At 30.7% G+C, this 14,603-nt stretch overlaps 1 protein-coding gene across 3 annotated transcripts; it reads left to right on the forward strand.

Moving 5' to 3' along the window:
- Positions 1–104: 104 nt before the first annotated feature.
- Positions 105–8,258, forward strand: LOC134711819 (chromatin complexes subunit BAP18-like). Of its 3 annotated transcripts, none has more exons than XR_010106241.1 (7): positions 105–213; positions 2,507–2,601; positions 3,589–3,690; positions 4,517–4,677; positions 5,609–5,636; positions 6,756–6,845; positions 7,582–8,258. XR_010106241.1 is itself a non-coding variant. In XM_063572719.1 (7 exons), the coding sequence occupies exons 1-7, from the start codon at positions 196–198 to the stop codon at positions 7,602–7,604; spliced, it is 513 nt and encodes a 170-aa protein (XP_063428789.1). In that variant the 5' UTR covers positions 105–195; the 3' UTR covers positions 7,605–8,258. The 3 variants fall into 3 exon arrangements, 2 of the variants coding, with proteins under 2 accessions (XP_063428789.1, XP_063428790.1); XM_063572719.1 differs by having other exon boundaries at positions 5,613–5,636; XM_063572720.1 differs by lacking the exon at positions 5,609–5,636.
- Positions 8,259–14,603: the final 6,345 nt, after the last annotated feature.

Genomic DNA, 14,603 nt, shown 5'->3' on the forward strand with positions numbered 1-14,603 from the left:
AAACATTCTTACACAAATAGAGAAACCTATAAATTCTTACAAAATTCTGATATTCAAATATTTGTTTCAGTGAAACTATAACAAAAGCAACAATAAATAAAAAAAATAATCAAAGATTGTTTGGCAGTTTCCGGTTAAAAGTGTCAACATCCGGTGAATAATTTTAGCGGCGAAAACGACTTGTTGTTTGCAGAAATGAGTTCTGCAAGCAAGGTATTGAATATTGTATTCAAAATTATATATCTTATTGTAAAATGTACAACCACACTCATACACTAAACAACTTAAAACATCTCCACAAGTGCATTTAATTTATATACATGTATTGTAAACTACGTTCATTACGAGACGTTTCGCCCCTACGCAAAAAGTACCGATCTGTCCTGACTGTACGGCCACGGCTACTACGTTTTACCGCTACCAGTAGCAGTTCTTCAATCTTTCATTGGTCATTTCGGCCACAGTCGATAAGGTCAGACTACCAAATCAACCAAATTCGATTCGGCCATTCTTTTGTTCTTATCATTTAATTCGTTAAAGTTTCATCTGCATGATCTGAAGGAATACACCTAATCGCTATTTGTCCACCTTTATTGGACATCACCGTAAAATTTTGACCATAATGAATACAAAATATCTGACACCACAATGGAAAAGCGATTGTTTTATGACGTCAATACTGAATAGTTTGAGCGGGGCAGATTCTGGGGTCAGCCAAGATTAGCGCTAAGGTGTATTGAAAAACATGCTTTCAGGTCTATCGGGTCCAAGTCGATTCGGCCCAAGTCCATCCGGCCCTGCGTCGATCCAGGCCATATGTAAAGTCGATCCAGCCCCAGCAAAAATTATTTGGATAAGGAACAAAAATAAAGATATATATTAATTGTAGTTCATAAACGTGTATGTTTTTATTATAATGTAAAAGGTTTACGGTAAAAAAAAAAGATGAATATAAAACAACTAGGTTGATTAATAATTTTTATTACAAGTTTTTAAGATTACAACCATGTGACAAACCCCCATTGGAAATTCCTGGCTACGGGCCTGCACTTTATTTTTCTTTTAAGATCTTTAAAGAAGTAGGTTTAGCAAGACCCCTTTTTTGAGAAATGTTGTTTGATTTGCCGAATTTTTTCTATAAAAGCTAAGACAGAAAGCAGTTGATTACGTAACTTTAATTAATCAGGATTTGATTGAATTAAGTGATTACGATTGGCATTACCTTAGTTCACAATCATCAAACAATTGTTGAATAAAGAAACCAATAGACTAATGATTTGATTAAACAAGTCATTATGATGAGTTAAATTTTATAGGTTCCATTGGACTGTATATATTCATGTAGCTATTCTGTGAATGAACTAAAGAAAAGAAAAATCACCATGACATTCAGACTTATCATGGAAAAAACCCTTCATATTTAAAATATGTTGAAGCTGCTATACAAACAGACACAATAACACTCATGTTCATATCAATTTAAAATAGTTCTTTAACTGGTATTCCAATACTTTACCGGATACCGAAAAACATGACCTTTTGTACACCCAATTTGGGCAAAAATCTACTATGCGTACAGACAAACTGATGCATCTAGAGAAATTTAAAGGTATGACCCAGGTATATAAAAGTTATAAGAAGTCTATGTTTCAAAAAATAAATTACTTACAATGTACCTGGATTTTGACCTGCATTTTTTTCCAGGCTGCAGAAGATACAAATGCAGCAAAATACACAAAGACACTAGTTTCATTTGATACAAACTACTCAGTTACACAGTTTAAATTACCTTTTACTTACAGGTGTCTTTGATCCATTTAAATCAATACTTCTCGCAACATTGATTATTTGAGAAAAAGTAAATTCACAAAAATACTGAACTCCTAGGAAAATTGATAAAGGAAAGTCCCTTATTAAATCGCAAAATCAAAGAATAAAACACATCAAAATAAACGAATGGACAACAACTGTCATATTCCTGACTTGGTACAGGCAAATTTAATGTAGACAATGATGGATTGAACCTGGATTTACAGCGTGAAACCTCTCACTTTTATGACAGTCACATCAAATTAAAAAAAACAGACATAATCTGTAAAATAGTCTAAATATGGTTACAGCAGCCATCACTGTGTTGCAATTCCAAGACATACAAACATAGACAAAAAACACAAAAAGCAATGAATATTTTGTGCAGCATAAAATCCCGGAACTGGCCTTTGGCTAATACTTAAAGGAATTTATCTTTACAAAAAACTAATCATGCAATTTGAGATCCATTGATGTTACATTTGCTGGTACTTCAAAGGTCTGCTCAAGCAAATCTTATTGTTATAAGAACTATCTATTACCAACAATAAGTTTGCATCAGCTTCCCATTTTATTGTCCAAATAATTATAACGTCTTGAAAGTTATTATTTTTTTAAATCTCCATAAAATTTGTCAGACCCAAGATTACATAAATGTACCTAATTTTTATGATGAATTAATATTACTTTTTGACAGGTTGGAGAAATATTTACAGCAGCAGGAGTTGCATTCAATAAACTTGGTGATTTAACAATGCAGTTACATCCTACCAGTGAACCAAGTCCTACCAGGTGATTTTTTGTTTTGAATCTGGACAAGAGTGGCAATAAATAAACATTTGTTTGGTTATCTTAACAAAGTTGAGGGAAATTAATGTAGAACTTTCACTTTTGTGTTTAATTTATTTGATAAAAATGAGGTATGGTTGCCAATGAAACAACTCTCTACAAGAGACCAATACACACAGATATTAATTATATAGGTGACAGAACGACCTTCATCAATGCCAACATCATACCCATGATACCCCTAGTCATCTTTTAAACATCCCAAATAACAAATTAATAATTTAAACAAGTTACATAACTAACTAACAGCCTACATGTAATGTATGCACAAAATAATTAAGATTGATTGATTGTTGGTTGCTTTACGCTGCATTACAAAATAATTAAGGAAGAACAAATAAGTTACACAATAACAAACAACAACCACTGAACTTCAGGCTTTTGGCTTGGGATTTGGCACAGGTACATGTACATACAGCATGAAGCAAAGGTATGAGGTTGCATTAGAAAAATAATATCAGCATGTATCAAAAGGGAGTAAAAAAAGAAAGGACAAATATAAAACAAGTCAAACAAGAAAACTAATGTCAGTTCTTTTTCACAATGGCTTGATCTCACTTCAAACGCTGTTTAATTCTTATATAAGAATTAGCAAATCAATTCGATCAAGGTAAACATTGTTATATTAGATTTCTTGCATTATTTAAAGGGCATTGTCATATAAATTGCATTTTACTTTTGATACTTTGTAAGATTGTTATAAGGATCTGGTTATTTTTAATGTATAAATGTGATTGATGTACATAATCTGAAATTCTGAATATTTCTAGCTAATAACAAAACTCAAAACAGAGCTATTGACATGATTGGGAGTGAACAGTACAAAATTTAATACTTCTAGGAAATTACGTTATATATATAAGAATGATCATTTTCTAATTATTTTTATGATTAACATGTATATATTATGTTTTTGTTTTTGTGTTTCAGTGGGAAATGGACTCCTAAAGAGATAGAAATGCTTCAGAATTCAGTTAAAAGATTTGGAGATGACTTGGATAAAATAAGTAATATTATCAAAACTAGAACAATGTAAGTTAAGTTCTTCATTTGTATGTCCAAAGATACCTGTGAATAAGACCAAATGTACTTCATCTTTTTAAATTTATACCATAGAAAACAAAGGATTTACCTTTTTGATAAGGCCAGAGCAATTTCATTCTTTATTGCATTTGGTAAATGAACACAAAATAGTTAAATACGTTTAAATGTAGTGTTTTGTATTTCTTTAATTTGTTCTTGAAACAGTCTTTTATCCACAGCAAACATCAATTTTGAGAAAATATCCAAATTGGGAGATACATTGTGTAGTTATCAATCCGTGTATTATAGGTTTTACGTGTGCGAAGTCAACATACTACCCAAGGTTAAGATATTTCTTCCCTACAAATATCAAATCTCATCTCAATACGTACTCATCTGATAAAATATATAGTCTATTTGGCAAATTCCATTATTACACTTTTTAAAATACTAAAAAATTTAGAAAGGATGAGAAAAGTGAATTTTATGACTTTGAGATGCTTTTGCTGTATTTGTAAAAAAAAAAAGGAAGCTGTACGGTCCTCTATAACTTTATTTTTATATATATTTAAATATTCATATTGCAGTATGTATTTAATATTTATATTCTAACTAATTGTAACCAATGAATAATCTTTAGATTCCAAAATAGTAAGATAAATTCAGGTTTATTAAAAGAAAAGATCTTGTAGAATTATGAACATATCATATCCTATTATCCCTATCAAAACTGTTGTATGACTAATTTGACACCATTTGATGGTAAAACATAATAAAATGGTCTAGATTGTTTAGATTACCAAAATTTTGATATAGTTCCTGTCTTTAATTTCAGATCACAAATAAAAACACAGTTAAAAAGAAAATCTTTTGAAGAAGCTGGTGTACCTATGCCAACAGAGCAGTCACCGAAAAAAGTTGTAGTGCAAAAACAGACAATACCAACCCCAGGTGGAGCTGCACATACAACACATACTAAAAAACAAAAACACAATGGTAATGTTTACATCAAATATATCATCAAAATTATAATTAGATATCTACTAAAACAATCGATAGTTAGCTTTAAACAATTACTAGTCCTTTCCAGAATAAACCTACTTATTTTTGTTTCAAACATGATGTAGTCTCACTATAATGTCTCATTTACTTTGGTTAAATTAAATCTTTAAATATTCAATTTAAAGTTATTGTAATTTGTTTTATTTCACTGTAAACTTAATCAAAGTTTTGAATTATGTACAATAGCCATAGAAAAACCTTTGCATATTATGGATCCTTATTGCAATGTCATGGTATTGCCAATAACTTCTTTACGTTGGTGTTCAAATTTAATTCTTGAAATAAATAGAAAACTTCTACTACTATTAATGTTAATTTTTTTTCTCTTAAATTTGAACATTTTTCTTATTTAATAATGGTTCAGTGACCACTTGAAAAAAAAGTTCAGATTTTTCGTAATGTTGATTTCTCTCTTATTTAATATAAGTAATAGGATAACTATATTTGGTATGTCTAATATTTGTCTTCATTTATTTGAAAACAACAAAGCTTTATTTGTGTAACTTATCTGATGAGCTATAATGCACTATGTTAAATATATGTATTCACACAATAAGATTCTAACACTGATGTGTTCTCAGAAAATAAATAAGCTACAAGGATACCTGAAAAACAGATAAATGTGCAGTTATCTCCCATGAAACTAGATTCAAAAATCTAGAATTTAGTTATACCACAAAAATGATTGCTTTTCATTTAAAATAAACAAAAAATTAAGCAAACAATTTATGAATTAACATGACAAGTCTTCAGTGGCTTTTAAAATAAAGTATATCAATGTACAGATGTATTTGTTAAAATGAAGTCAGTTGATTTGATATCACTTTGTTGTTGAGATTCTTTTTGATTAAGTTTGTATTATTAGACAGATATGACTACGCACGCTACAATGGGTAAAAACTATTGTTTTAGAGTTTTTTGTTGTTTATGTTATTATGAATGGTATTGGTTATTTATTTTGTATTACTTTAGTTTTCAACTGAAATTAATAAAGAAGTGAGTAATGTAATATTAGCTTTGGCTCCTGAACAATTTTTGTCGAGCTTCTGATATTTATTTCTCGAAAGCAAAACATAGAGATCCTAGATTCGGCGTCAAAGTCAACATAGGTTCAGCCTGTGTTTAAGTTTTTGGGACATAAATAAGTTTGTCAAACATACATGTACATAGAATTTTTGAAATTGGGACAAAACCTACAATTTGACCAAATTACAGTATCCAGGGCAAAATTTATCTTACTTACAAATGGACTTGATTTCTTTACAGTTAATGTTGAATTTTGTATGAGGTTAAAGTTGTTCAGTCATCAATTAATTTGTCATACCTTTATGGAAATATTTCTCTTTGATACATGTGGCTACACCTCTTTCCTAGATTTCCCTTTTTTTTTTTTTTTTTCTTTTTTTTTTTTTTAGAATTTCCTAGCTTTCCTAGATTTGATATCAAAGTTCATGCCACGCTGTGATGCAGTTTTACGTGACTCACTAATCATCTTCCTGTTTAGTGTTTACCCAATCTTTTAAAGTCACCCATAACATGCCAGGCATTTTGGTGAATATGAAATCAAGCCTAAAATAAATTACTTAGCTAAAGCTTTGTAACATGTTTTAATTGTTTATTTAATTTCTTTGAAAAAAACACCCTTTGTAGTGTAAACAAGCATCCTATCAGTTTACTCACAGAGTCTAAATCAGACTTAAAACTTCTCGATATAGTACTTGAGTTTTTTCTGTCTAGGACACCCACTACAGGCATTTTCCTCCATATAAGTCAAAGCATTAATTTCATAACATTTCATTTATGTGCATTTGTGCTTTATGAATAAAGTGCATAGAAGGTTACAGGGATGCATTTTGCCACATATGAGTCAAAGCAAAATTATTCCACTATATTATAAAAAAAACACTGAGACATGTGTTTAATCTTCATGTTACTTCTGTTTGTTTTGAGTTTGGTGTTATTAGGTGTTAAAATAGTATTAACGATAAAATTGTTATTTATTATATTTGCAGATGTTACTTTAAGTGCATTAAATGCCCCAGAGAGTGACATAGATATTGAAGGGGATTCATCATCATCCAAGAAGTTAGAATTTGATTCAGGTATATATAAATCAATGAAAGATAATAACGTTGATGTCATATAATATTTTAAAGATGCAGGTATATTATTCTGTCTTCCTCATATCTTGACTTGCATCAAGAAATAAACAATATTTGTTGTTTGAGAACAAAACTTTCAAAGAAATGTAGATGATCAACTTTCCAATTCTTAGTAACAACATTCCAGCACTGCCTGCATATGGAATGTATCTGCCAGGCAGTATGATTTTTCTCAGGTTTACATTTGCTGTCATGATTTCCTTGATGAAGATATGCTTCAGAAGCAATATTAAACCATATGCATGAGTTCAAAAATGTAAAATTGAAGTTATCCCTTTGAAAATTTTAAGATCATTATTAAAAGTTGGTTTATCCTTATGTAATATTTGTGTCACAGATAACAATAGATATGTTCCAATCATCATTATCACAATTCAATCCTCTTTTTCCCTGAATGACCCTTACCAATGATATAAAAAGAAGATGGGGTTTGAATGTCTATGAGACAACTCTTCACAAGCTAATTGACACAGAAACTAACAAATATAGATCAACTTTTGGCCTTCAACAATGAGTAAAGCCTGTAGTCAGCTATAAAAGGTCCCGAAAATATAAAATGTAAAACGATTCAAACAAGAAAACTAAGCAATAAGACTTATCACCAGGTTCTTACTTACATAACTTTTTTTTCTCTAGCCTTTTTTACAGACATCAGCTAATTGATTTATTATTTCAGATGTGGATTCAAGTATGTTGTGACAGAAAGCTAGAATTAATTAACTGTTTTCTAAGACATGGAAGTACACAGAACTCAGCCATTTTGTTTGGTGTAGTTAAGTGCAATTGAAGTTGGATAAACAGACACTGTCAACTTGCTTGTTGATATTTACATTGAAGATGAAGCATTTGGACTGAATTATCTGAAATCATAAGTCTGCTTTGATATATTTATTTATTTGTTCAACAGTTGCCATCCGGAAAGTTCTAGCTATGCGACAGTCACTTTCAGGACTTTCAAAACTGATTACAAAAATGGCAATCTTTTAATTGCTGTCAAATTTATTTACCTCATCTTCCCTGATTCTTATGTTGTTCATCTTTTCATTCATTTGTCAGGCTTTTTTTCCAGATAATCGTTATTTACACAAATTTATTCTAAAATTACATGTAAATTTTTTAATTTATCATGACTTTTTAACTTCTGGTTGATACTGAAAGTATTGATTGACTAAATACTAAGAGAATTTTTGTCAATTTTAACTTGTATAAATGTTGTTTTTAATATTTTTTTTAGAGGATACCTTTGTTAGCTTGTTAGAGAATTTGTCATCATGTGTGAAATTTAAAAAGTAAATAAAACATTTGTATATAAACATGTATATGGTATCATGAATAAAGGCAATTTTAAACTTATACAGTCTTGATCATTGTTGATACTGAAACATACATTTGACTGTTGGAAAGACATTTATGTAGTTGTTTATTTCAAGTTTAGGAATGAAATTTGAAATTTAAGTAAAACAATACTTTTAATATCAGGAATTGCCAAAAACATGTTTTTGTGACAAAATATGCAACTTTTTGTTTGCTATTGTTTAATATTTCACTCTTTTGGAAAGGGATGTTCCTCTGGCCCCCTCTTATACAGTGTGCTGATTCCAAAATCATTCAATATGCACATGTCTGAATAAAGTGAGTTTTATATTTCAATAAACATTATCTATGTATATCTTGTAAATTATGAAGTCAGGGATTTTGTTAACCTCAAAACTTTTTTCTTAATTCTTACATTGAAACAGAGATTTTGTTTTGAAGTTTATCTATCCCTGTATAATCCTCCAAAAGTTTGGATATCATATCCTAATTTTTACAAATCTTTGTGATCTATGAAAGAATTAAGTAACATTTTTAATGAATTTGGGGTAAGAATTCCCTCACTTGATAGTTAGCCAGTTAAACATATAAATTAAATTTATTGAAATCTAAAGTGTGACTATGCAAGCAAAAAACATAAGCTTTAATCATCTGATCAAAGTTCAACTAAGAATATTTAATATATTTCCTTTTTTATTACAGAAGGCTTTTATATGAGATGCAGCAAATATGATTTTATGAATCAGTGATCAAAATAAAGTGTTTTGTGTTCAAGTCAGATGCTATAAGCAACAGATCAACTACATTTAGTGTAAGAAATGATTGTAAGGGGTATATCAAAAATCTTTTTGGTATGATTGCCAATGAGACAACTCTGCTAGAAACCAAATGACATGGAAAATAATAACTATAGATTACGGTATGGCTTTATAATAATGAGTAAAACCAATAATGTGGATTCATTTATCTTCTTGGGTACCAATTTTAATAGTGTTAGGAAGACTTGCATTTTGTGGTTATTTGATTTCATGGTTTTGCTGAATTCTGCATACAGGCCTTTATAAAGTTTGACATTTGTTGGAACATTTTAATTGAAGTTTACCTTTACCCACAAAACCCATGAAAACTGGTATCCAACGAATAATATTGAATCCACAGTAGTCTGCTATAAAAGGCCCTGAACTAGCAAATGTAAAACAATCATTGTTTAACTGTAAGTTTCATATGACCTTGACCTCCTTTTCAAATTTTATTGGTAAATGTAAGGTTTTTGTGTTGCCTGCGACATAAGTCGCAATATTGTGGCAGTATGTTAGACTTGGGTTCCAATATTCAGGCGCATACATTATTTTAATATTTGCATTATATTTCAGAAGGTAGAGGACCTGGATGCTTCATATCTTGTATGCAGATGCCTTATGTTACAAAGTTTCTGTTAATCATATGACTACTTTTCTTGGCCTCATTTTTAGCTCACCTTCCCCAAAGGGCCAAGTGAGCTTTTCTCATCACTTTGCGTCTGTTGTCATCCGTTAACTTTTAGAAAAATCTTCTCCTCTAAAACTAATGGCCCAAAAAAAACTTAACTTGGCCTAAATCATTCTTAGGGTATCTAGTTTAAAAAAAAATGTTTCTGGTGACCCTGCCCATCAACCAAGATGGCTGCCAGGGATTAACACAGAACATACATGTAAAATGCTGTGTTTGGCTTTTATCTCTGAAACCAAAGTATTTCAAGCAAATCTGACACAGGATGCATTTGTCTATCAGGTCATCTATTTGCCCTGAAATTTTTAGACGCATCAGTCAACCTGTTGATGGGTTGCTGTTTCAGAACTAGTCAAATTTTATAGTCCTTCATTATTATCTTGAATATTATAATAGATAGAGATAAACTGTAAACAGCAAAATTGTTCAATAAAGTAAGATCTACAAAAAATTCAGAATGACCAAAATAATCAATTGACCCCTTTAGGAGTTTTTATCCTTTATAGTCAAATTTTTACAATATTTGTAATTTTTATACTATCGCAAAATTTGAAAATTTTTTTGTGTATATTGCTATCATGTTGGCGTCGTCGTCTGCGTCGTCGTCCGAATACTTTTAGTTTTCACACTCTAACTTTAGTAAAAGTGAATAGAAATCTATCAAATTTTAACACAAGGTTTATGACCACAAAAGGAAGGTTGGGATTGATTTTGGGAGTGTTGGTCCCAACATTTTAGGAATTAGGGACCAAAAAGGGCCCAAATAAGCATTTTCTTTGTTTTCGCACTATAACTTTAGTTTAAGTAAATAGAAATCTATGAAATGTTGACACAAGGTTTATGACCACAAAAGAAAGGTTGGGATTGATTTTATGAGTTTTGGTTCCAACAGTTTAGGAATTAGGGGCCAAAATAAGCATTATTCTTGGTTTTCGCACAATAACTTTAGTTTAAGTAAATAGAAATCAATGAAATTAAAACACAATGTTTATGACCACAAAAGGAAGGTTGGTATTGATTTTGGGAGTTTAGGTCTCAACAGTTTAGGAATTAGGGGCCAAAAAGGTACCCAAATAAGCATTTTTCTTGGTTTTTGCACCATAACTTTAGTATTTATAAATAGAATTCTATGAAATTTAAACATAAGGTTTATGACCATAAAAGGAAGGTTGGTATTGATTTTGGGAGTTTTGGTCCAAACAGTTTAGGAATAAAGGGCCCAAAGGGTCCAAAATTAAACTTTGTTTGATTTTAACAAAAATTGAATCTTTGGGGTTCTTTGATATGCTGAATCTAAAAATGTACTTAGATTTTTTATTATTGGCCCAGTTTTCAAGTTGGCCCAAATCGGGGTCCAAAATTAAACTTTGTTTGATTTCATCAAAAATTGAATAATTGGGGTTCTTTGATATGCCAAATCTAACTGTGTATGTAGATTCTTAATTTTTGGTCCCGTTTTGAAATTGGTCTACATTAAAGTCCAAAGGGTCCAAAATTAAACTAAGTTTGATTTTAACAAAAATTGAATTCTTGGGCCTCTTTGATATGCTGAATCTAAATATGTACTTAGATTTTTGATTATGGGCCCAGTTTTCAAGTTGGTCCAAATCAGGATCCAAAATTATTATATTAAGTATTGTGCAATAGCAAGACATTTTCAATTGCACAGTATTGTGCAATAGCAAATATTTTCAATTGCACAGTATTGCACAATAGCAAGAAAAATCTAGTTGCACAATATTGTGCAATAGCAAGAAATTCCAATTGGATTTCAATTGGAGTTATCTTTCTTTGTCCAGAATAGTAGTTGAATCAACTTAAATCATTGTTTTATACAATATACAATGTATATTCACTTTTACTACCAACTGATAGATTGAAACAATCTTTACCATTCAGTTATTGTCAGTGATAACAAGCACTTTTTTTATATTTTAATATTTTATGATGTATTTAAATGAGTAGTTATTGTTGCAAACTCCAATAGAAATTTGAATTGAGATCAGTTTTGAAATAAGGGAAAGGGGGATTTGAAAAAAAAATTGGGGGGGTCAATTTTTTTCATTTCAGATTTCATAAAGAAAAAGAAAACTTCTTCAAACATTTTTTTGAGAGGATTAATATTCAACAGCATAGTGAATTGCTCAAAGGCAAAAATGTTTTTTTAAGTTCATTAGACCACATTCATTCTGTGTCAGAAACCTATGCTGTGTCAACTATTTAATCACAATCCAAATTTAGAGCTGAATCCAGCTTGAATGTTGTGTCCATACTTGCCCCAACCGTTCAGGGTTCAACCTCTGCGGTTGTATAAAGCTGCGCCCTGCTGAGCATCTGGTTTGTAATCTTTGACAAAGTTCTTCTCCTGAAACTACTGAGGCAAATTTAACCAAGTTTGGCAAAGTCAAAGAAACTAAACAGACTTGAAGATCAACAAAATAGAGATTTTTGTCATGGTTTATTCTCTTCTACAGTGTTTCACTAAAACATTATGAATCGTCTACACAATGCTCATTACCACAATATACCGGTACAGGAGAAGTTTGAATTTTGATGGTTTCACTTTTATCATTTCAGAGTTATGTTCCTTTACATATTGAAAAATTGCTGAATTACACAATGCGTATTTCCAAAAAAACTTAGATCAAGAACAAATCTTGGGTCGCCTCACTTTTACTATTTTTAAGTTGTCTATTTATAATGTTGTATGTAAGCTTGGGCATCAGCAGTGTCCCATGGACACAGTTAAAAGTGTACTTTGTTTGATATGCCCATAGACCAAGGTAAGTGACACAGGCCCTTGAGTCATGGTTTAGTAACTGCTTGAAAAAAAACAAATTTTCTTGTAATGTTAATTTCTCCCTTATTATGAGTAATAGAATAAGTATTTGGTATATGGGTTTCTTTCAAGGTCTACATGTTCATCCTACAGAGATCACCTGACCTCAACCTCATTTCATGGATCAGTAATATAATCAAGGTTAAATTACAAAGATTAGGTCTGTTACCGAAAACTATAAGCAGTAGGTGAACTATTTGGTACATGCTAGTTTGACAGGTTTCAACCAACCTTTTTGACCTCATTTTCAATGGAGTGACAGGATTTCTTAGCTTAGAACATGTGGTAGATACCTAGCCAGCTGTAAGTGTTATGGGGATGTACTTCCTTCAGTTAACAAGCTGCATAGTTACTAGTAACAGAGGCAAAGATGATTTTGTATATGTTGAATCATGCTCTCCAGTTACACCTGTAATAGTGACATCAACAAATGCAACCTATTAAAGGATTTATACTTGTCATAATTTACTTTGAGCTGTGTGTTGATAAAAGATAGTATGAATCATTTCCCTGCTTAATGTTGTATTGAAGTCGAAGAGAATTTCAAATATGTAAGTGTGCATGGCATTTAAACCATTTGTTTTCAGCAAAAAGTAAGTGCAATATTAAAGGAACAGCCATCTTGACAGTATGGCATACCAGACAGCTTTGTGTCATACTAGTATAATAATAAGTTGTAGTACTAGTTGCTGAGACTCAGATAAATGTGATAGGATTGTGTTATGGACCATGGTAAATCCAAACAACCCATGCATGGGTGTACTAATAATAAAGCAGCTGAATTTGTGAATTATAGTATTAATTATTACATGCCAGACAGTTTTCACTTGACTTCATCCTCATTTTATGGATCAGTGAACAAGGTTAAGTTTTGGTAGTCAAGTCCATATCTCAGATACAATAAGCAATAGGTCTAGTATATATGGTGTATGGAAGGATGGTAAAGTGAACATGTCCAACTGGCAAGTGTCACATGGTTAAGTGGTTATAATTAAGTTTTTGTGTTTTGGTCTGTTGTTCTTATACTGTATTCAATAGGTCATATATATATCTTTTAGTGTACATGTAAGTCATGCAGGATTTATTTAATATCGACCTTGACCTCATTTTCACAGTTCATTGTAAAGTGTTATGTGTTTTGGTCTGTTTTTCTTAAACTATAAGCAATGTCATTTTTATTTGTTATATATATGAAAGGATATAAAACTGTATATGTCTGTCTGGCAGGTATCATCTGACCTTGACCTCATGTTGGTGTTTCATTGATCATGGTTAAGCTTGTTTCTCTGTTACATAAGCAATATGCAATTTATATGTAATGCAGACAGATTTCAAGGTGTACATGTCTGTCTGTCATGGTTCATTGGTCAGTCTAATTTTCTTGGTTGAGTGTGTTTCTTTGAAACTATAAGCAAAAGGTCAACTATATTTAGTGTATTGTATGATTGTAAGGTGTACATGTTTTACTCATTTGGTTTATTTGACCTTCACCTCATTTTCTTGGGTCAAATAAAGATTATGTGATAGAAGATTTATGTTTAGGACTATCAATAAAGTTTATTCAACAGATTGTATGTTTTCCTTTGGGAAACAATTCGACCTCTTTAATAGTAGACTTGTTCCTGAATTGTTTTGAATAAGTTTATGCACAAGTTAAAAAAAGATCCATCTAATCACATTAAATTGATAATTGATGATGTTTTTGCATTTAAATAATTTGAAATTTAACTAAATGAACCTTCTATAAAATTATAAATAAATATAATACAGACAGCAACAATTGTCTTGGTATAAATTTGAATATTGATATTTCATACAGGAAACTTGGTACAAAATTTGTGACAAACAAAGGTTTTTGTTTCCAATAAAAACAGTGATTTTCCTTAAGGTATCCCACCCATAATAGATGCCCTTGACTGTAGTAGCCTTTTTAGTTATCAATTAACATCCTGTATATGTAAAACTTATAATTATTAAATCAGAGATACATTGGATGTGTACTGATTGATATTTTAGCCTGCAAAATACGTTTATTTACATGTAGGTAAAACATATAT

Source organism: Mytilus trossulus, chromosome 3 (assembly GCF_036588685.1).
Source record: "Mytilus trossulus isolate FHL-02 chromosome 3, PNRI_Mtr1.1.1.hap1, whole genome shotgun sequence".
NCBI lineage: Eukaryota > Metazoa > Mollusca > Bivalvia > Mytilida > Mytilidae > Mytilus > Mytilus trossulus.

Excerpts from the sequence above, each read along its gene's own strand:
- LOC134711819 (XM_063572719.1), top strand. Across the intron at positions 2,602-3,588 it reads AGTGAACCAAGTCCTACCAG|TGGGAAATGGACTCCTAAAG; the intron begins GTGATTTTTTGT and ends TTTGTGTTTCAG. Across the intron at positions 5,637-6,755 it reads GACTACGCACGCTACAATGG|ATGTTACTTTAAGTGCATTA; the intron begins GTAAAAACTATT and ends TTATATTTGCAG.